Source organism: Apostichopus japonicus, chromosome 3, assembly GCF_037975245.1.
Source record: "Apostichopus japonicus isolate 1M-3 chromosome 3, ASM3797524v1, whole genome shotgun sequence".
Classification (NCBI taxonomy): Eukaryota; Metazoa; Echinodermata; class Holothuroidea; order Aspidochirotida; family Stichopodidae; genus Apostichopus; species Apostichopus japonicus.
The window spans coordinates 1763015-1785538 of NC_092563.1; the positions used below are offsets into that span (position 1 = coordinate 1763015).

General features: G+C 37.1%; 2 protein-coding genes and 1 long non-coding RNA gene across 4 annotated transcripts in view; 2 read left to right on the forward strand and 1 right to left on the reverse strand.

Annotated features, from left to right (window-relative positions):
* The first annotated feature begins 157 nt into the window (after positions 1-157).
* Positions 158-21672, forward strand: LOC139959651 (probable tRNA N6-adenosine threonylcarbamoyltransferase). The gene is made up of 14 exons (XM_071957447.1): positions 158-278; positions 2718-2875; positions 3907-3967; positions 4360-4418; positions 5292-5393; positions 5965-6038; positions 6507-6602; positions 7167-7216; positions 7463-7541; positions 8260-8325; positions 8809-8899; positions 9347-9422; positions 11021-11119; positions 14139-21672. Exons 2-14 carry the CDS (start codon positions 2761-2763, stop codon positions 14176-14178), a joined length of 1008 nt encoding a protein of 335 aa, XP_071813548.1. The 5' UTR covers positions 158-278; positions 2718-2760; the 3' UTR covers positions 14179-21672.
* LOC139959695 (methyltransferase-like protein 27) overlaps positions 17932-22524 on the reverse strand; it is a 50174-nt gene continuing 45581 nt past the window's right edge. For both annotated transcript variants that reach the window (XM_071957506.1, XM_071957497.1), the window contains exon 6: positions 17932-22159. In XM_071957506.1, coding sequence (XP_071813607.1) covers positions 21972-22159 — 188 coding nt within the window. In that variant the 3' untranslated portion in view covers positions 17932-21971. The remainder of the gene's footprint in view (positions 22160-22524) is intronic.
* LOC139959704 (uncharacterized) overlaps positions 22154-22524 on the forward strand; it is a 57043-nt gene continuing 56672 nt past the window's right edge. Inside the window, exon 1 of the long non-coding RNA XR_011790212.1 lies at positions 22154-22265. This is a non-coding gene — a long non-coding RNA (uncharacterized lncRNA). The remainder of the gene's footprint in view (positions 22266-22524) is intronic.

A 22524-nucleotide genomic window follows, 5' to 3' on the forward strand; every position in this document is an offset into this window, starting at 1 on the left:
TTTCATTAGTATGTTTATTAGATTTCCAGAGTACAAAACTAACGAACGGGAAAATACATAAGTAAATGTGAGTACCATGAACTAGTAGGATATAAATTGACTAATTATTGTCCATAGAAATTGAAGTAAGTCAATTTCTATGTGAGCCTAACTCAATGGAAAATACCGTCCCTTTTGGCGTCCCATATAATAATCTATTGACACTGTACAACTCAATATTTTCCAATATAGTTTTCAGCATTCTCAGCTGCTGTTTCTCATTTGGTAGAAACCTCTAGGTATGTCTCATACAATTTAAGCTTGAATTTTTCTTTTGTGCGGTGGATATGGTTTTCAAATCTAACTTAACAATAGGCCTAAAGAGTAAGGAGATGCAAGCCTAACCAAGGAACTGGCAGTGGCAACATGCGAACCTATTTCGCGAATATTACTAGGCTACTCAGTTACGCAATTGATGTGGTCGCAGGCTAAACGTACACCTCTTTGAGTTAGTCAAATGTGATGACAAGGTGTTTTTCAAAGTTAAAGGCAAAACTTAGAAGCCTTAAGTTGGCTATAGGAAAAGAAAAGTCCTTTACAATAACAAGGTACTATACCTATAGCCTAATCCAACATTAAGAAACATTGCAAATTGTTCATTCCCTGAGGATCTGGTCTACAAGTTCAAAGATTCCCATTTATGATTACTTTTCAATTGACTCTTGCTTCCATGTTAACCTCTGAGAAGGAAGATTCGAAACTAACTGATAATTACCTTCCATATACTAGTGCTGATAGTTGACTCTTAATTTTGTAGTCGATTAATTGCATAGCTCTTCTCGCGATTACTCGGTTACAGATATGATCTCATCACTGTCATTTTTACATTGCAGAAATGGTAAAAACAAATCTTGCTCCATGGTGCACTGTCTTCATTTTCTTTCGTGTCTTGCATGGTGTCTAAATCATGTTAAAACATCTACCAAACAAAACTGTGAACAAGTTTCAAGCTACGTTTCTTAAAATCATCCATAGTCAATCAAAAACTTTTGAATGAATCTACGAGGCTACAACAGCCACAAGCACTAATAAAAGCAAACATGCAGTAATAAAAGCAACCATGCAAACAATGGTTGTTACACCTTGTAGCGGTGTGATGATCAGTGTGCAATAGTTTGCTGTAGAACAGGGTTGTCCAACCTTTTGCAGAGGAGGGCCACATGGAATGATTATGATGAAGGAGGGGGCTGCATGAACCCTACGCTCGATTTTTTTATTTTTTGCCCGAAGCCCAACGCAACAAATGTGAGCACTTCCTTCCTGATAAAACAGATGAATAAAGCCCAGCCGCCCCCCCCCCCTCCGCTGAGAGTGTCACACAAACTGACCTGTATGCAGTTTTTTGGACCCAGAAGGTTCGAATGATTGATTATATAGCTTCAAATTGTTATCAATAAATCTGCTCACTAAAATTTTGCACCGTACAGCATCTCTGGCGGGCCAGACGCAACCCTGCGGCGGGCCGGACTGTGGCCCGCGGGCCGTAGGTTGGACAACCCTGCTGTAGAAGGATGTTCTAGGCTAGGCTTCAGCCTAGTGCGATAGCAGGCACATATTTTGCACATTGAAATGAAACTCCACCGCAATCGACACACTCTATCACACATCCGATAAATGTGAGCCAGGCCAGTAATGAAGTGATTGTAAACATGTCTGAAGAAATGACAAATACTTTGGCAATCCTAAGAGATTAATAAGTTACGAACTTGCGATTATGTGCAATGATTAAACATTGCTAGAACTGAATGTTGCACTTTATAACGAGCGTATTATTGACAAGCAAATGCATGAATCTAACTGGAGCAGATGCTTGCCAATTTTTAACACAGCACAGTGCTAGTGTAGCATTGTGAGAACCTGTATACTTATTGCGATATTTGCTGACAAACTGCTTTAGTGTTGTTTTTGATAGCTTAGGCTATTTTTTAAAGCAGATTATGTGTAGTGCTAGCTTGTAGTCGAGTTATCGCAACTTAGGTTTTGAGGGCGATTAATCAAACTTCCAAAGTGTAATCGTGACTACTGGCGATTAATCGATTACGACTATCAGCACTACCGTATACTGTATCTAGTACTAGACTAGGTCTAGTACTATTGCTACTTGTGTTAATTGACATCACACTTCTTGAAGATTCTTGTGATCCTGAATGTAAGATCATCTCATAATTAGCTTTTAATGCATGTGCTACCCCAGAGAAAATGTAAAAATGTGAAAAGTTGTTAATTTCCACCCACTTATGAAGCAAAATACCAGTTTTAAAGAAAAGGTTTCTCTCTCAGTGTGGTGTCGTCATCAACAAGCCAGTTCCATCAAGAAATAGTACTTAGTATAAGCAGCAAGGTCAGTGGCAAAAGTAATTCCACAAAACAGCCAAAATCCAAAATCGGATCCAATAGGGATCCTCACTTGTAGCATCAAGGGCTCATTTGAACTCAAATAACTTAGCTCCTGTTATTTGAAGCGGGCAGATATTCATATATGACATGGGCATTCATTTTAACTAGTAAAATTTTATTGACTTACTGCACGGCCATTAATTTTAATCTGTTGCAACTACAGTATAGTACTCTCAATTTGTGCAGCAGTCATTGAGAGTTGTGCATGGGCCAGTTTTATTTCAATTTTTCTTGTTTAACAGAAATAAATAACTTGAAATGATATATGTTTTTCCTCAAAGATTTGAAAAACTGAAGTTGGCTACTGGGTAACACTAGGAAGAAATGCCTACTGTAATTGGATTTGAAGGAAGTGCCAATAAACTTGGTATAGGAATTGTCCGCGATGGGGAAGTTCTTGCCAACCCAAGACACACCTACATAACTCCACCTGGACAAGGTATGCATTCAAGTAAAAAGATGAAAAAAGTGATGACAATTTCTTCCATTAACGAGTTGTGGTAACTTCATTAGCTTCATTGCTCAGTTTTTATTTCAAATAGTGTAGAAAAGTATGAAACTCTATGGAAATGTATTATTTTTTTTAGGCATGTCGTGACTTATAAAAAGTGCCAAGGGGGTTGAAAACAAAATTGTAACTCATTAACTACTACTCTAATCTGGTCATCAACATGATATGTCACAGTGACATAACAGCAGCATGCATAAAACATGCAGAGCCTTTGTGGCTATTGACATTGTAATAGCAAAAATTTATCATAACAGACAAAAGTCACTGCTTAGTTTTGTTTCTCTCATTGTCAATAAAACTATTTTCAACCAGTACATTCAAGCTTAAATAAAAGCTCTAACATGGTTAATTCTGAAGTTACATTAGCCTCTTAGCATGTTTTCAAACCTTCAAATTGAAAGAAGTAAAATTGACACTGATAACACAAAGGATTAGTTTAATGTCATTAGATTAAAGTTAAGATCACTCAAAATGAAACACTCCAGGGATTTCATGTCATGAAAGTTTAGCATGCTGACCTCACCACAATGCACGATAGGTGTAGCAGAGGAACTGCTAGAGGCGACAAGGGTGTGAAATAAGCACTGGTCCATTGTGTGAATAATTATTATCATCCAAATTTAACAACGTGAAAGAAATTAAAAATTGGTACCCATCTTCAATTTAATTGATGTCTTTTCCATTGCTGAGATTCAAAATTTCAAACTTTGTTTTATTTAGATATTGTGCAATAATTTCAATTTGTGAAAGTTATGTTATACACAGACACCATACCAACTGTATTGTATTGTAAGTGCTACTATAATGCAATTAGGCCAATGTCTATTAACTATTTAAGTCTGATAATCATCTGATGATCCTTATCCAACGAAAAATAACACCATGTCTCACAGTTTTGGCTTTTTGGGCGTTGCTTGTCATGCTTTACTGTATCACTATAATATTTTTTTATTTTACAGGTTTCCTACCAAGAGACACTGCCAAGCATCACCAAGAACATGCAGTAGAAGTTCTTAAACAGTAAGATAAATTTGTGAACATTCAGTTTTGTACATCATAATAGACAAACATGGAATGCAGTATGGAAGACACACATGATTCTGCGTAGTCGTTATTGCTGTTACTTCTTCCCGTTTTGTTGTGTCCCTCTCAGTTTTTCTTGCACTTATGATAAACAAATGAGGCAAACAGAGGATGGAAAGTGTGGAGAAACTTATGTAGATATATTTCTCTTGTTTACTTCTTGAATTTAATGCATCTCAAGGGTTTTAGTTCATGGTAAATGTACATTATTAATCAACCATTGTCAAATACTGTGGAGTCCAATCATGCATAAATGTATAGGTTATGTTTGACGGTTGTTTCTGGTCATATTATACACACAAATTATTTCTTTGTAAATTTTCTCTTAGATGTATGAAGGAAGCTAAGCTCACACCTCAGGATATAGACTGTGTCTGTTATACCAAAGGTAAATACTTTACCTGAATTTTTATAACACTCACATACCTGTCTCCCCACAACCAAGGCACCCTCACTCTACTGTGTTCAGAGGTACCTGTCAATAGTTTAGCATTGTCTCTTCCCGACCAGCTGGCAGGAGGAAAGTGAAACGTCTGGCCAAACAGCATTTTGGTGTTTTTATTTCTTAAATCTTTTTTTCTTTTCCCAAAGAACATTGATGTCAATTAGTTCATGTCATTCAGTCCGAAATCTGGGCCTACATGTTGGTAACAAAATTGCAATTTTTATACCAAATTTCACTCCCTTATGTTCTTCTAAGAGACCCAATTGCAACAAATTGCAAACCCATACAATTTCCATTTCATATACAGGGTCAGTTGTCATAAAATAATAGCAAATTTGTATTTGGCATTTTTTCACCCGATTTGGGCACTACTTTGGCCGGTTGCATCAGAAAAACTGGCAACCCTTGCACCCAATGCAAACTACAGTCTGTATAGACTTTAAAACTTAAAACAGTGATATACAATAAAAAAAAACATTGGTAAGGAATTAACAAAATCTGTTGGCTACCACCACCACCACCACTACCATCATCATCATCTACCTAACTGCATATATCTCCTTTTCATTACTAAAACATCACTTGCATGTAAAGTTTCAGATCCACAATATGTGATTTTACTCTCTGTGCTGTTTCTTTGTGATGTATTTCCCCAGCTTATGTCTTTGGTATAAATGCTACAGGACTAGACAAGATGTTGAAATTAAGTTTGCAGTGAATAACTGTCTCAAAGCAGACTGAAGTTACTCCCCCAACTGCTCGTACATTTGTCAAATAACTGTTTACATTTTCCGCCTGTTTTGTCCTCATGTACAGGTCCCGGAATGGGAGGGCCTTTAGTATCTACCGCTGTTGTGGCTCGAACCATTGCGCAACTCTGGAATGTTCCAATCATCGGTGTTAACCATTGTATCGGTCGTATCCATTTTCCAAATACCAAATTATTATAACATTGAAAGTAAAATAATTCAACCTTAAGTTTAGCTACCCAGAGTTTCTGCCAAACAACAGAAACTGTTCACAATTGTTTCCATAGTGACCAGTTGTAAATACCTGTTTTGAGTTTTTAGAGTAAAAGAACCATAGTGTATTTTTTGCACAGGTCAAAGGTCATTTCAGGCCAACAGATAGTCAAAGTCTGTATGATACATTAAGTTGACTTAGTCTTGAGTATGTTTCATCCCATTTGGTATCAATCTCTATATTATTTTCTGATATTGCTCCTCGCCAGTCCATCTTCAAAGAAATTCTTGGGGGGGGGGGAGGGGGGGATTGATGGCATTGTTAGTAAAGCCATCTAGCGCTCCTTTGAACGCCAAACTAATCCTGATCGTAGCTCTAAACGATTTTCACAATAAAATCTCATGCTTTGTTCATGCTTGTTGTAGTTTATAAATTTCTCATTTGAAACTTTGTGAGAAGGAAACAGAAGTAAAAACGTCATTTCTAAAAATTTCAAAAAGTTGTTACCTTGAACTCAGTAGTACAGATATTGAGATGGGACGGTTGATAACAGGAGCTGTAAATCCGGTAGTCCTGTATGTCAGCGGCGGTAATACGCAGGTAGGTTTGATATGAACTAATTATTCATCTTTACAATTGCTTTTATATATTGAGAAGAAATCTTTTACATTTTTTCTTTTTGTTTACTTATATCAGGCTTGCAGTTTTTCCCCTTACTTCCTGAATCACTCTATTATCATCCAAATCTTATCACTGACATTGTCCTTGTTCTTGATCATTTGGCCCTCTGAATTGTTTCAGTTCTTACGTCTTCCTCTTTTTTCTTCAGGCAAACTCCCACCGGAATTTAGCCGATTTAGTAACTAAGTCTGAATTACGATAAATCTGAATTTCGAGGCATGTGCTTCAAAAGTTATACCATTAAAATAATTTCATATTCTGCAGTTGTCATAAAGTATGTACTTAAAAAAAAGAAATTTGATATTTATCGTTTTAACATATTAATTCAACGGTTACATTATCTACATAATCTCTGACTGGGACGTATTGCTATTATCCTCTGTTCAGGTCATAGCATACTCACAAAGAAGATACAGAATATTTGGTGAGACCATTGACATAGCAGTCGGAAATTGTCTTGACAGGTTTGCAAGAATTTTAAAGGTATGTTGCATATTTCCTTTCATAACTGTTTCTAATATTTCATGATCCAGTTTAACGTAATATGTATATTTAGTTCTCATATCCTACTTTTGTGCACTATCCCTCGAGTTGTATATTCCAAATTGCCCGTACTAGTCAGATCACGATATGTGAGTTGTAATTTAAAAATTGGTGGAATTTTTCCTCATTTGGGAATAACCAGTTGCAAAGATTTGTAACTTGGGACCTAGTCAGGATTCACTAGTCAAAGTAATATCATTTTCAGCAACTAAAGTTACATTTACCTTTAATTGAAACATGATGGTTTCTTGGTTTGGTTTTTCATTAAATCCTCAATTGATATTTAAGAATTATTAAAACAAAGGAGATTATAAATAGCCAAATTTTAGTAAATGTCAATGAAGTTTGTTTTTGCCCTGGTAAGCAAACTTTTCTTGCAACATCATAGGGAATCGGTTAATTAGTTTTCATATTTACAGAAACAGTTTATTATTTCCCACATATTAACCATGATGTGTGTTACTCTGATGAAACATAACACTTTGTAATTTTCAATCTCTGCAGCTATCAAATGATCCAAGTCCTGGTTACAACATAGAACAAGCTGCCAAAAAGTAAGAAAACCAATTTTGTTTTCTTTTTCTCTCTTCCTCTCTGTTTATTCTTTAATTTATTAACTTTTTCAGAGTTAGAGATAAATTTTAAGAAACTCATTGAATGGACTTCATTACACCAAGATCAAGTTTCTTCTGAAAAATCAGGCCAAAATTTGTACATTTCTGTTTTAGGGTTTGTCAGAAGGTAAACAATTTACTAAGGTTTAATTTTTTTTCCCCCCCTTCACTCTTCTCAATTTGTAGAGGTAAAGTTCTCATTGACCTTCCATATGTGGTGAAGGGTATGGACGTCTCTTTCTCTGGTTTATTGTCCTATATTGAGGTAAGTTGTAACCAAAGATGAAAACAGTATGTTGTTATTTATATCTAAACAGATATGTAGCTGTTAAGTTGTACATTGTTTTAGTTTAACCAATCATTAACTCAGAGTTGGGTCACATATTAAAGCCCCAGTTTGCATCCCCATCATAAACACCACCAAAACGATACCAGTCTCAATAGTCTTAATCAACTTACTTGGCACTAATGTGTAGTAGTAGTAGTAGTAGGTGAGGATGATGAGTGATGATGAATCACGATGATGATGGATGAAAATGGTGTGAAGGTGGCGGTGACGATATGACGGTTACGATGACAATGACGATAGACAGTGATGATAAATGATGGTTACGGTGATGATGGTGAAGGTGATGATGATGAATGATGTTGATGATGGTGATCATGGATACTGCTCATACTTGGTGTGTCGATGCATCGCTTTGAGTGCAAGACCGGTATTGTTTTTTGGTGGAGGTGTGTAGTGCCAGGTACAGTAGACTGACCTGTGTTTACCATGCCATAGTGTAACTGTACATCAAAATAGTGGTTCAGGACAGATATTGTAAGAGCTATTTCTGGTGAACATGCAGAAGTATAGTGTAATGAAATCATCGGAAACCTCGATGCATTTTTGCAATTTATTTTATATTTTATTTAATTAACTTGTTTTGCCTTTTGGATATGTGGTAATATTTTGATGATGTAATCCCTCTCTCTTTCAGGATGTAGCTCATAAGAAGCTCAAATCTGGTGAATGCACCCCTGAGGACCTCTGCTTTTCACTTCAGGTAATATTTCAAAGATAATTTTGATATGTATCTCTACAGATGGAGTTATGACTATTAACACATATACTAAACTACATGTACATATGAGACAGAAGTACACATGTTCTTGTGGGTGTGTTTTTCCAAAAGGTTGAAAGCATATTCTTTTATTTATTTTATTATACTTGTCATCTTTAATGAGGGTAGTCCTGCTCAGTGCAGAAGCATAATGGTTTAGTGTGGTAAGAAACAAGTTCCACCGACTGCAAAATGTAGTTTTGTAGGAGATGTTCATGCAGCCATTAACTTATGTAGAACAGACAGTTAAGCCTTGGGTCAGATTGCAAAATAATTTACTCCAGGAAGGATGCAGTTATGTTTAATGAGTGATTTGTTCTAATGGGTAAATGATTTTATGCTTCTTGTTCAAAGATGGTTAGAAGCCTCCTTTAAAATTTCTCCCTGTTTTATTTCTTTTACATTTTATTTCTTTATATTCTGCAGGAGACCATCTTTGCCATGCTGGTGGAGATAACAGAGAGGGCCATGGCGCACTGCGAAACCAGGGAAGTTCTTATAGTCGGGGGTGTTGGCTGTAAGTATAGCCAGGACAGTAGTAAAATATACTGCAGCCTAACTCTGTTCCTTCCCTGAATTGCAAAGACTGTAATTGATGACTACATAGATAGTCCTGTGGTGTAAATGCAATTAATCAATGGTCCCTTATGATCCACCCCTCCCTCCGCCCCTCCGCCCCTCCCTCCTCCCCTTTCCACCTTTCTATTTCCTTTCGTGTTCCTCTTACAACCTTTTGAACTTTTTAAGATGGGTTACTCTTCCTTCAGTAGATTTAAACTAATTTCTTTTCCGCTCCAAATTTTAAGTACGACTTATTTTGAGTCGCTGTTTCCTTCGCATGGAAGAAATATGTAGTCCTTCAACAATAGTTAGTATCATTTGGAAAACTTGATCTTAACCAACAAGTTGAAATCTTCATTTTGCAATATTACATTTGCTACTTCCACTCTCACTCTTTCGCCAGGCAATGTCCGTCTCCAAGAAATGATGGGAGCGATGGCAAAGGAGAGGAATGCTAAATTATTTGCCACAGATGAAAGGTAATGTGAACAACCATTATGAGGGGGATAGAGGGAAGTGAGGGGACATGTGGAGGGAGAGGTAATGTGATCAACCATTATGAGGGAGATAGAGGGAAGTGAGGGGACATGTGGAGGGAGAGGTAATGTGATCAACCATTATGAGGGGGATAGAGGGAAGTGAGGGGACATGTGGAGGGAGAGGTAATGTGACAACCATTATGAGGGAGATAGAGGGAAGTGAGGGGACATGTGGAGGGAGAGGTAATGTGATCAACCATTATGAGGGGGATAGAGGGAAGTGAGGGGACATGTGGAGGGAGAGGTAATGTGATCAACCATTATGAGGTGGATAGAGGGAAGTGAGGGGACATGTGGAGGGAGAGGTAATGTGATCAACCATTATGAGGGAGATAGAGGGAAGTGAGGGGACATGTGGAGGGAGAGGTAATGTGATCAACCATTATGAGGGGGATAGAGGGAAGTGAGGGGACATGTGGAGGGAGAGGTAATGTGATCAACCATTATGAGGGAGATAGAGGGAAGTGAGGGGACATGTGGAGGGAGAGGTAATGTGATCAACCATTATGAGGGGGATAGAGGGAAGTGAGGGGACATGTGGAGGGAGAGGTAATGTGATCAACCATTATGAGGGAGATAGAGGGAAGTGAGGGGACATGTGGAGGGAGAGGTAATGTGATCAACCATTATGAGGGAGATAGAGGGAAGTGAGGGGACATGTGGAGGGAGAGGTAATGTGATCAACCATTATGAGGGGGATAGAGGGAAGTGAGGGGACATGTGGAGGGAGAGGTAATGTGATCAACCATTATGAGGGGGATAGAGGGAAGTGAGGGGACATGTGGAGGGAGAGGTAATGTGATCAACCATTATGAGGGGGATAGAGGGAAGTGAGGGGACATGTGGAGGGAGAGGTAATGTGATCAACCATTATGAGGGGGATAGAGGGAAGTGAGGGGACATGTGGAGGGAGAGGTAATGTGAACAACCATTATGAGGGAGATAGAGGGAAGTGAGGGGACATGTGGAGGGAGAGGTAATGTTAACAACCATTATGAGGGAGAGTGAGAGGGAAGTGAGGGGACAGATGGAGGGAGAGGTAATGTGAACAACCATTATGAGGGAGAGTGAGAGGGAAGTGAGGGGACAGATGGAGGATGTGATGGGTTTCCTGTCCATCCATCATAAAATGTCTTGAACTGTCTTCTTTAAAAATCTTTCTCAAATGTAGGGGGACATGTAGTGGAATAGTCTCCAATGCTATGTATGACATATGTTATTTGGTCATGTCTTTTGAAGGCATTTCACTGGAGGTTAAATTTTACTATTACCCATGAATGTTTGTATTTTGAAGTGCTGTTTTCCTGCATTAGCTAATGTTTGAATTTAATCGCAATGGACAGTCCATTAAATAACCTGTTAAAACAAATTTTGAATTTCTATTCAATACAGAAATCCCATATTTGTACCTGATTTTCCCCACATGTCTACTTTTTCTACATTATGAAAATTGTTGCCTACTTGTGAGCACAACAATGACAAAAATAATAATAATAACAATAAAAACAATTATTCCCACCTATTTGTTATCGTTCCAGATTCTGTATTGACAATGGTGCTATGATAGCTCAAGCGGGATGGGAAATGTTCAAGTCCGGTCAAACCACCGCTTGGGATGAAACTTGGTGCACGCAGAGGTAAAATTGAGTCATCCACACAGTTTACTAAAATAATTCCCCAGCTGATTGTACAAAATCCCCTGACTGAATCTTTTCCTTATCGATGATAGAAGGTGGGGGGTGTCTCGGAGTGGGGGCATGGCCCCATGGTCCACCACCCTCACTCCCCCCCCCCCATGCAGCCACCAATGTCAGGACAAGCTTGGATATGGTAAAACCTATTATCATAATTGGATCTTTAATATCCAATGCCTACAGCACTTTTATAACAGATATAATTTGGCTTAGCCTACTTCGATTACAAGGTTTAGACTGAAGGTGTTTTCCCCATTTGCTGCTGATACTAATTACTAGCTGGTTATACCTCTTAGTGGTTGTGTAGATATCGTACTACCTAAATTCTTCAAAGCTGCACCAAGCATCTAGCCTATGCCTTCATACAACAACATAACAGATGTACGTAGGATGAGTCTACTGTACACATAAGAATTGGAGTTAAAAATGAATGGTTACTGCTATTAAAAAATGAAATGTAACTGCTAAGGCTGATTAGTACCCCGTTAGTTGCTCTTGTTTGGACGATGAGAAACAATTCGGAGTCAGTTGTGCTTTGATTGGAAAGATAACGCTTTGATTAGAAAGATAATTCTGAAAGATAATTTCATATCAAATAGCAGTGTTAAGTATCCTGTCTGCCAGAGTCCACAGTAGAGATACCTAGAACTGCCCATTCTAATTTGATATATGTTTATTAACTTGGCAGGTGTTAATTTATTATCTCTTAGTGATGTAGGGCTAATATCCCACTGATTTTACCATATTTGGAACGAAATGAAAATTCTCCCTCAAAGGTTGCTACTGCTGCACTAATTTAATTGAAGCCACCATATATGCCGCATAATATTAATACCTACCACTTAACTGGTCGGCGTGGAATGAGTTTTGGGCTTTAAAAAAGAAATAATAAATTTAAAACTGGTTCTTTAAAGAGAAGTGACAGTATCCGTAGTGGTACTTTTCATAATTATTTGCTATTTGAAGATATTTTACGATTGACTCACTCTGAGATGTGTCTATACTGTACGAGGGGAGGGGGGGGTACCACCCAACTGCCAGTTTATAGTTTAGTACATAACTAGAATGTATCCTGTATACCAGTGTGTAGTCACTCTGAGATGTGTCTATACAAGAGGAGGGGAGGGGGGGGGGGGGTAGGTACCACCCAACTGCCAGTCTATAGTTTAGTACATAGCTAGTATGTATCCTGTACTCCCATTTTCCAGTCAGTCTGTGGTGAGTCTTAACAAATTGCTGCCAGTCTGTAGTTCATATAAGTCTAACTACGTTAAGTTGATAAGACACCCACAGATTTCCGAGGACAGTTACATGACTTCATGTGCTGTCCACAGATTAAAAATTTCCCCTAAAATGTCTCCAGACATGTGATATGCTCTGTTCTAGGTAAGGCCCCAAATTTGGCGAAAGGCCCCGAATAGTTTCACCCGTTTGTCCCTCCCTTTGTAGAAACAGGATGAATGTATTATGCACGCTGTGATTGTTTACAATTACAAACATAAAGGCAAGCCAATTCAAGTCATTCAACACATTTATACCCTGTTATTCACAAGGAAGACCTCTTTTTGCACTTATGAGACAAATAAAGAGAATTCCCATGTGCACTATTCTTTAGGAGGGGGGGGGGGGCATTGGATATTTTATACCTTGGACAAAGTACTTTTTCATGTGTGAACTTTATTGCTCTAAACTGAGCTATTTCTTTACCATTAGAGTATCAGAAATTTTACAAAATCAACGTAAGTGGCCGCTTCAAGCCTACTTGCTTGAACTTCAGAGCTATATAGATTTGGAAATTGGCCAGAGCAAATTTGATGTGTAAACATTGTAACAAAGATCAGAAAAGCTCTTTGACTAGGTTAGACAAACTTGCCCCACACTGTTTGTGTGTGGTAGCGATAAACACATCACTGCTATCTAAGCATGCATGCCCCAGGAGTGGCAGTGATCCAACAACAAATATAGGTTTGGCTTGATTCCAATTTCTAGATTCAGTACTTGATATAGGAACGTATTAGAGCGGACTCTCTAGGCTGATAACATAAGAATGTATTAGAATGGACTCTCTAGGCTGTTGTGTATGTTTGTCTAAACACAGGAAGCAATACAAGCAGAGTTATCTCTGGTAATATATTGGACCAATAGTAGTAATAAAACACTTGAAGGCAAAATTCTGAGTCGTAGATATTGAGCAGTGGTACTGTTGAAAACCGGTTGATAACCGGTTGATAACTGGTTGATAACTGGTTCTCATGAATAGTGTAAATTCTCTACACAATCGGTTCAATGTCTTGCAATATCAAAGATCAAAATTTGGAAACATTGTTTCCAAAGTAACTTTAACACAACAATGCGACGATCATACAGCATGGAAATTTAAAGTTAAATATACCAGATATAAAAAATATCCTGGAAGTAGAAGGTCATATGAGGTCACAAGGTTAACATCTGGATGTCTTTAAAAAGCAGTATTTTGAAAAGAAAGTATATAACATTTATATACTTTGGGTATGTTAAATTGTCGTGTGCCAATTCCTAAACTTAAGTTGTGTTTCAATGGTCATGTTAGATCAGAAAACTATCAGAGCATGACAGCTCCACTACTAAATATCATATGAGCCCTCACATTACAACCTCACAACTAACAAATCATCACTGAAGGTGAACCCAGGTCAGAAGTTAACTTACAAATCTTTTAATTGTCACAAGTTCTACGTATTTCATACATTGTTACATGTAAGTTCACCTTAGTTTGTACGAGAATCTTACCAAGTTTTTAAGCAGTGGTCTGAGATAACTGGAGGTCAGCATTGGTCAGAACTTCTATTATGTAAGGTTAACTTGTTGGAAGGAGATTGGCATTTCGTTTGGTAAATTATCACAAATTGGCTTTGAAATAATAGTTCCTCTCCCAAATGTAACTTTGTTGTTTTGCCCCCCTTTTCATTTTGATTTGATGCAGATATAGAACGGATGAAGTGGAGGTCACATGGAGAGATTGATGATGATGACATGTTGGTTCTAAAGATGATGAAGGGATGGAAGGAGGTTGATCTTGGGTCATGATGTCCAAGACAACTGGAGAGCTGGAGTCCTTTATGATCTAAGGGGAGAGACACGCACATCGCATCAAGGCACTCAGACCAATTGTCATGAAAGATAAATACAGGAACCCACAGAATTGATGAAATTTCTAGTTCAAGAAAAGGTGTGCTTTCGGTGAACACCTCTCACGGCCAGGAAGGAAAAAAAAAATAAAACCTCTGTGTTTGTTTGACTAGCTCTTGAGTGCTGATAGCTAGCTGCAATGGACAAGCAGGTGTTTCTGAACACCTTGCTGGGGGTTTATCAGGGAATGGGAGTCGGACATTGCCCCTATGCAGTTTGACAGATGGGCCTGTTTCCACCCAGGATTGCATTTCTGAGGCTCTAGTCAAAGATCAAAGTGCTTTTTATGCACACATGTGTACAATGTAATGAGGACGTGGTATCTGTGTGTGTTGCAACAACTAGACCGATATTAACGACTGTCATTTCCATTTGTCAAAGAATGCAATGTAATGTTTAATTAGACTTTGTTGATCTAGTAAAATCTGCACTTTGAGTGCCAAGAAATATACACAAGTACAATAATGACAGTTATAAATAATAATTCCCTGATTTGTACTGGTTACTGACTTGTTGCAGCTGGCCTGAAATGTAAGAATCATGTATCATGAATATATGCATAGAACTGAATATATGTTATCAAATTATCAAGTCAGAGCCATCGGTGAAAATATTTCAGAAATGTTTTGATAGTTTTAGAATGTTAACTGTTTGAGACAATACAGGACTCACACCACCTGGTTCACAATTTAATCATCGGACAGAAAGGTGACATTTTACCAGTGTCACTGCTGTGATGTGCAAGATCACACCAGTATTTCAACGCCATAAAAAAAAACTACGTTTTGACTGCATCCCCATTTGCTTCAAAAGGTACAAAAACGACTACACAAACAACTTGCAATATAATTTCAGTACAAAATACTCAGTGAAATTGCAGCTAGAAAAACATTGTTTACTTGACCTAGTTTATGCATTTACACAGAATGGTTGGCACATTTTATGAAACCAGTGTACTGTGCCTGTTGACTGTACACTAGTGTCTAATTACCGACGCTAGCAAGCTGTGTGTGTATTTTCTGGGATCGATGGTGGTGTCTAACACTTCTGTTACACCTCATTCGAACTAGGTCAGATTACCGGCATGAGACGTTTCTTTGTGTGCGAGTCTTCACACCCTCTTGTACATGTTGGCCAAAGGGTATCCGTATTTGTAACATATTTTGCTCAAACCTGGTAAGTCATTATGTAAGAAATCTGAATTTGTTAGGCAAATTGTAACTAATCAGTCTGTATAAAAACGTTTAAGTCTTTTATGTGTATTATGCACTTTTATGAGAAATAAAGAAAAAAAATCAAAGAAAAAATCAACTTTTTCCTTTTGTTTATCATATTTCTTTTAAAATACTATAATAATTTAACGGTCAATTTGACCAAGGAAATGTAAAACAAAACAAAAATAAACAAAGGAAAGGACAATTAAGATATATAAGATACAAACTTATCACAAACAGAAGTACAAACACCAAATCCATACACATTTTGAGTGCAATAATTAAGTAACAACCTTAAAAAAAATAACAATTAAGTAGAGTCTATAGCTCAGAAGCAAAACTATTTTAATTTTTTATATTTTTGGGGGTCGAAGGTTAAATGTAGTATTTTATGTTGACTATAATTACTACCAACTCGAGTAATATTCACAAAATAATTATGTATCACTCGATCCACCCAATTATCAATATCTCCGTTTATCAATTTCTTTAAAAATCATTGTGAATGTTTGTGCAGAATATATATAAGAAATACAGTTCTTTGTTTGGGGGAATGCAGTTTCATCCGATATTAAGAGATATCCATTGATTACAAACATTTGGTTGCTCCTGATTAAAAGGCATTTTACCGATTAAATCCACTGGCTTAATGGCTAAATTATTCATTCATTTTTGCATTTATGGTGGACCAGTCACAGAAGAGTTTTTAGCTACCTAGTGTTTCCTTAATATGGTCATGTATGGTACAAACATGGTTGGCAAATTTCACAAACAACAGCTTTAATGGAACATCATATCATGACTTCTGAGTAGCAAATGTCTACCACAGTGCATGTTAAGGCCTATAGCACATGCCTTGTGGAGCACATGTGTAGCAGTCTAGCATGTGTCTGTAGGAAAAAGTCTGGTTACACCATCTGTATTCACTTGTGTAGCACATGACTTGTGCAACACATGTCCACTGTATTTCATGTTTAGCACATGTCTAATGTATTATGTAACACATGTATAGCATAAGTATGTCTTGTGTAGCACATGCCTTGTGTAGCATGTCTACTGTACGTATTTCATGTGTAGCACATGTCTACTCAACGTAGCACATGCCTTGTGTAGCACATGCCTTGAATAACACATGTCCACTGTATTTCATGTTTGGCACATGTCTAATGTCACACATGTGTATAGCACATGTATGTCTTGTGTAGCACATGCCTTGTGTAGCACGTCTACTGTATTTCATGTGTAGCACATGTCTACCCGGCGTAGCACATATTGCCTTGTGTAGCACATGCCTTGTGTAACACTTGTCCACAGTATTTCATGTTTAGCACGTCTAATGTCACACATGTGTATAGCACATGTATGTCTTGTGTAGCACATGCCTTGTGTAGCACGTCTACTGTATTTCATGTGTAGCACGTCTACCCGGCGTAGCACATGCCTTGTGTAGCACATGCCTTGTGTAACACATGTCCACTGTATTTCATGTTTAGCACATGTCTAATGTCACACATGTGTATAGCACATGTATGTCTAGTGTAGCACATGCCTTGTGTAGCACGTCTACTGTATTTCATGTGTAGCACATGTCTACCTGGCGTAGCACATGCCTTGTGTAACACATGTCCACTGTATTTCATGTTAAGCAAATGTCTAATCTTGTGGAGTACATGTCTACTAGAGCACATGTGATCCACTCTTAAATAAAGGTCCCCTTAAGAATTAATCCTGGTAGTGTATGCATATTGTCATGGCATATAAACATATGGAAAACCTCGAACACGAGCACAAGTCCCTGAACTGAGAATAAATAAATACCGAAAATGGTTTTCCAAGTTTAAAGATCAAGATTATGAAGACCATAAGATTTACTTTATAAACTAAACAAGAGCCCAAGAGCACTATGGTCCCTTGCTTTTAAGGAATATTTTAACAAGGGAGCAGCACTGTCCTAAAATTGTTATGTGGTCCGATGTACACACACAATATTATTGCCGAAAATATCACAAATCAACCGTTGGTCCTTTTGAGAACCTGTTGAGGACCAGGTGTCTGATACGAGCAAGATTGACAAGCTTAGCTACCAGTATGAGTATAGCAAGAATAGCCTGGGTTTAAAAAGAGGTACAGAAAGATTGAATTAGACCGGGGAACAGTACAAATACTGCTAGCTTGGTGAGCTTGGATTATTTACAAGTAGAGTAAGATGAGCTATGTAACATCAAAGCACAGAGATACTGAACAGCTTGGGTACCAGTTGGGTTACAATATTTACCTTGGAAAGTACAACATTTAAATCTAGGCTGATGTTAATATACATTAATGGCCACCCAAAGAACAAGAACAAGGAATAAACCGAGAAACACAAGTAAGTGAACACAGCTTTTGATTTATTGCCCGTACCAAAAATATGGTAATATCTAAATTACTGTTTAAAAAAATGAACTGACCCTGTAGAATCTGATGAAAGAATTAAGCTTTTCTTGATCGATATGGATTGTGCATTTAAACGATGGAAAACAAAATAACAAAAATGCCTCCCATTTTTTTCTATCCACACTATCTTTAATATAAACTTAAGCTTTTAATAAAGAACAAATAACAAAAGCAATAATCAATTAAGTTAACATTATTCTTTCCTTGTCTTTTTTTTCCTTTCGTTTTACAAACAGAGCCAAATATATCTATTAGAAGATTAAATTACAAAAGATTATGAAAGATCATATATATGGAATTCTTATTTTTTAATATAAACATGTACTATATGCAATGTAAGGAAGTGTTTGCTCTTATCAAAATAGTATTGCTCCCTGTAACACTCTTGGTTAGCAAGTCATGGATCCAACTGCATCAGGGTTCCCCGTTACTATACATTTTTTTTACCTGAAGTGAGCGTCTGGAGGGGCAGGGGAATTTAGTGATTTGACCGTCTACCTATTCAAATTTGAGTAAATGAAGGTGGATAGTAAGAGACCTTCGTTGTTACTTATCTCACAAGGCATGCTTCTTGTTACAACCTTCAAAACTTCTACCAGTTTTGTAGGTGCATTCAAACTCCATTTTAAAAACAAAAGGAGAAAAGGGAAAGCCCTCAACTTAGATCCTGCCCCCTCTTAACAGGTTGCAACAACTTGTCAGCCAACCTTCAGATAATGTATAGTAACCCTGACACAGTTAATAAGGTACACAAAATCTCAGCTTAGAAATTCCATCCTGCTGAGTTAGATCTATGACTTATCAATAGAAGAATGAAATGAATACACGGAACTGACAGTTTTACTTACACACCATTAAGACTACTAAAAAGTACTGAAGCATTTTAAAGATATTAAGATATTGTTTTCCTAATTGTTTGTAGAGTTATTATCTCAGCTTATAACAAACACAGCAGAGCAACACAGAATAATAACAGCTGGGAAAAAAAATTCCAAAATTAAAAACCCAAACCTAAATTCCAAATTAAAAACCCAAACCTGTGAGTATACTGCAAAATGTCTAAACAAAAGGAAAATATGACAGTCGTTTTAGTTATTAATTGAAGAGGATATAATCATCTCCATCCTCTTCAACCATTTGTATGAATGAAAAATTTGTTTTCATAATAACAACCGCCTGTGTGAAAATTTAAACCCATCTACGGTTACTAACTTAACTGAGCATCCTGCATGTGAATAACCACATATTGTACACCTCACAATTGCATCCCAGAACAAGTGGAACCACATACTCCCAACAATTGCCTCTTAGAATAACACTTCATCACAACATGATAAAACACCATTTTTGTTGATATTTTTCAACTAGAGTGTTTTGTCGTATTTTCCTACTAAGGCAGTGGAAATATGAAAAATATACTTAGCTGTTTAAAAAAAAAGAAAAAAGCCTCATCATTAATACTGTCTGTATCTAGGCAATGTATCACATTCTTCTGTCATAAGTAACACACTGACGCCACTAAGACCTCTCGCTACACTGTCTGAAATCATTCACTTCAGGAATTATCAGTTACGTGGCTTACAGGCCAAAATCCAGTCCGTGAAGAATTCCATTCCCCCGGAAAAATGATTTGGCCCACAGAAATGTGTTAATTGGGTAAACAGGCCCTTATTGGTCTTAGCCTTGAACACCCTTCAGGTTTATCCTACATTTTTGTTCAAAATATGCATAACAAGAGTTTAGTTCTCTCTGGCCCTCCTTTACAGAATCCAATCAACAATTCTCCATCCCTAGAAAACTTAAACTACAACCCCTGTGCTATGCTATACGTTGACATTCTTTGTGACTGTTTGTGTGAGGTATTCCTATGACACAATGACAGTGACAAGTTTTCTCAAAATGATTACGTTGACATTTCACCTTTTCAAATGTGAAAACAGTTTACACAATTTGTTGTATACTATCAATGATTGTAAACGAAACCTATCATGCAAAGTTTTAAAATTTGGACAAACTTTAATATGAAGAAATCTCAGACTCAGTTTCAAATTCCACCATCTGCCTGATAAGTGTCCCCATGTGAGCATAACTAACTTGTTGACGATGTTACGATAATGGCAGACGATATCGTCATATATTTTTATTATTGTATTTGTATCAGTCCTTGACACATATAAAAATTATATATATTTTTAACCTTTGCTACAAAAATATTTTTCTGTCACTACTTCCAAAATTTCTTGATTTTATTGACCATTGATTATGTCACAGTGTCTTAAATATCCTGGATATAAGAAACATAATTTCATTTCTATGATTGAGAAAGTTACAATTTTTTCATTTTATTTTGGTATTATTGAGATTAATTAAATTTCACAATAAATATCACAAAAAACCTAAATCAAAGTAACTATCTGCGAAACCTCCCTGGGTCAAGATTTTCAATCCACTAATATCAATCCTCAGATATCATCACCACTTTAAATCTTAGTCTTGTGAGGATTTTTTAGGTCATCAGCAAAAGAATAGACCCCAAAATTTAAGTTTTTTTTTTGTGGAGATTTGGACTTTCCTAATGATTTTACAGAGATTGAGGAATTTCCACTATATGACTAAAGTATACATCTTATGTATGTTTGGAAAACGCTTCGAGTGTGGTAGTGAATATTTATTCAAGTCTGAGCACGGGTGACCATAACTTGACCATCTAGCATATTAGGAAATCACAAAGACGACATTTAGTAGCAGCAGCCAGGATGTATGTAACATAGTCAAGTTAGAATGTCATAAGATATTGCTATCTCCTGGAACTCCGGACAGACGTCCTAACTTTAACTTCAACTTCCTTTTGCCATTGGGTTACCCCCTGTAGTGACAGTTGCTATGGAAGTGGAAGGGTTTTGCACAGTGTAAGGGATATTTCTGTGGCAGACAATGCAAGGCTTATAGAAAAAACAAAAACATTCCACTCTGTTAAGAGAAATTGATTGATTGAATGTAACCTAGTTTGAATGGCTAAATCCTTGCTTCTTCCAGGGAGTGGATCACATTAGACAAGTCAGTGAACAGCAAATGTCCCTAAGAAAACCCTTTTTTTAATCTTATAATCTTCTTGTTGATTTATACTTGAAATGTGATACCTTTGGAAAGTTTGCTTCAGTTTTCAATGTTCGCTGCATTTGAGACAAATATATTCCAAATACATTTTTGGTATTATTTTCCTTCTCTGTAAATACTAAACTGTAATGAACATTTTGTAGATCAATTGCCCATGATAACATCACAATCAAACACAGCTGTTGCCATGTGCGTTTGACAATGTACCACTCCTTTGGAAAAAAATCCATATCTTTGCCATACGAAGTGTTCTGTGGATGTTGTGAGCATCGCCTAAAAATGCAGAAAATACCAATCCTTAGTTTGAAAGCAATTGACTTCAGCCATTGGACTATCCCCATATAAGAGATTCCCACCTTTGAGCTGTTAAAGTTACCATGTGTTGTGTTGCATGATAGGACAGTCTACGGTAAGCAAATAATCCAAGGCATAGTAATGAAGGCAACTCATGGTTTGTCAAGATTCATGAACAGGGCATGAGCTCTATTCAAGGCACTAACAACTGGCATGAACCATCGTTGAGAATCAGTATACACATCTTTAACAAAAGACAAAACCAAATTTGTATCAAAAACTTATCTCTGATTTGTTCAAAGAATTCCCTGAAAATATTCAAAGACAAAAAGTCTGTAGTTTATAGATCTTAAACATCATAAATCATCATCATCATCATGTTTTGATTTCTAACATTCACAATGAACAGAGAGACAGAGTACAATGCAGACAACAGCCGGAAGATCCTGTTTGTAATTTTGGTCATTTTACCAACTTGCCATAAATCCCTATTATTTATGAAAATGTCTACTTAAACTGATACGCTGATAACAATACAAATTTAAGACCTGTTTGTGTCAATATCCCTACAACACTTTGAACACAAAGTGGACGCCTGGTTTTCCAGCAAAGAATTCTATGATAGCCTCTCTCTGAACCCATTCCCATCTTTTTTCGTCAGCCAGCCTCTTCATCTCTCCTTCTAGTTGTCCATTTTGAAATTCCTTGGCAACATCCAGGAATTCCTCTCGCATCCCAATCACGATGTAGCCGCCTATAGATCAGAACAGAGAGAGAGAGAGAGAGGTGAAACATTTTCGAATAATGAAGATTTTTTTTGGCTCCAAAACTCAGCTTTGGTTCCAGCTCCAGGAATAAAGGTAGTATTTCATTAATGATATTAGTTTTCTTCCAGTTATTTAACACAAACACAGATCAACTTTGAAAGGAGTGAGGAGGGATTGAAAGCCAAAGTTCATGGGGATGACTAACACAGGATGTTTGTCTCTCACACATACAAAGCAAACAAAGTAAAGTAAAGAACGTTACCAGTGAAATATTAGTTTACCAGTAATGATAGGAGAAGCATACGTTAGTATCATTTTTTAGCTTTTGTATGATGGACGTCCATGAGACGAA

Bases quoted from the DNA above. Each gene is read 5' to 3' on its own strand.
- LOC139959651 (XM_071957447.1), top strand. From the start codon at position 2,761: ATGCCTACTGTAATTGGATTTGAAGGAAGTGCCAATAAACTTGGTATA. The intron at 4,419-5,291 runs GTAAATACTTTA...CCTCATGTACAG, and splicing joins CTGTGTCTGTTATACCAAAG to GTCCCGGAATGGGAGGGCCT. The intron at 7,217-7,462 runs GTAAGAAAACCA...CTCAATTTGTAG, and splicing joins ATAGAACAAGCTGCCAAAAA to AGGTAAAGTTCTCATTGACC.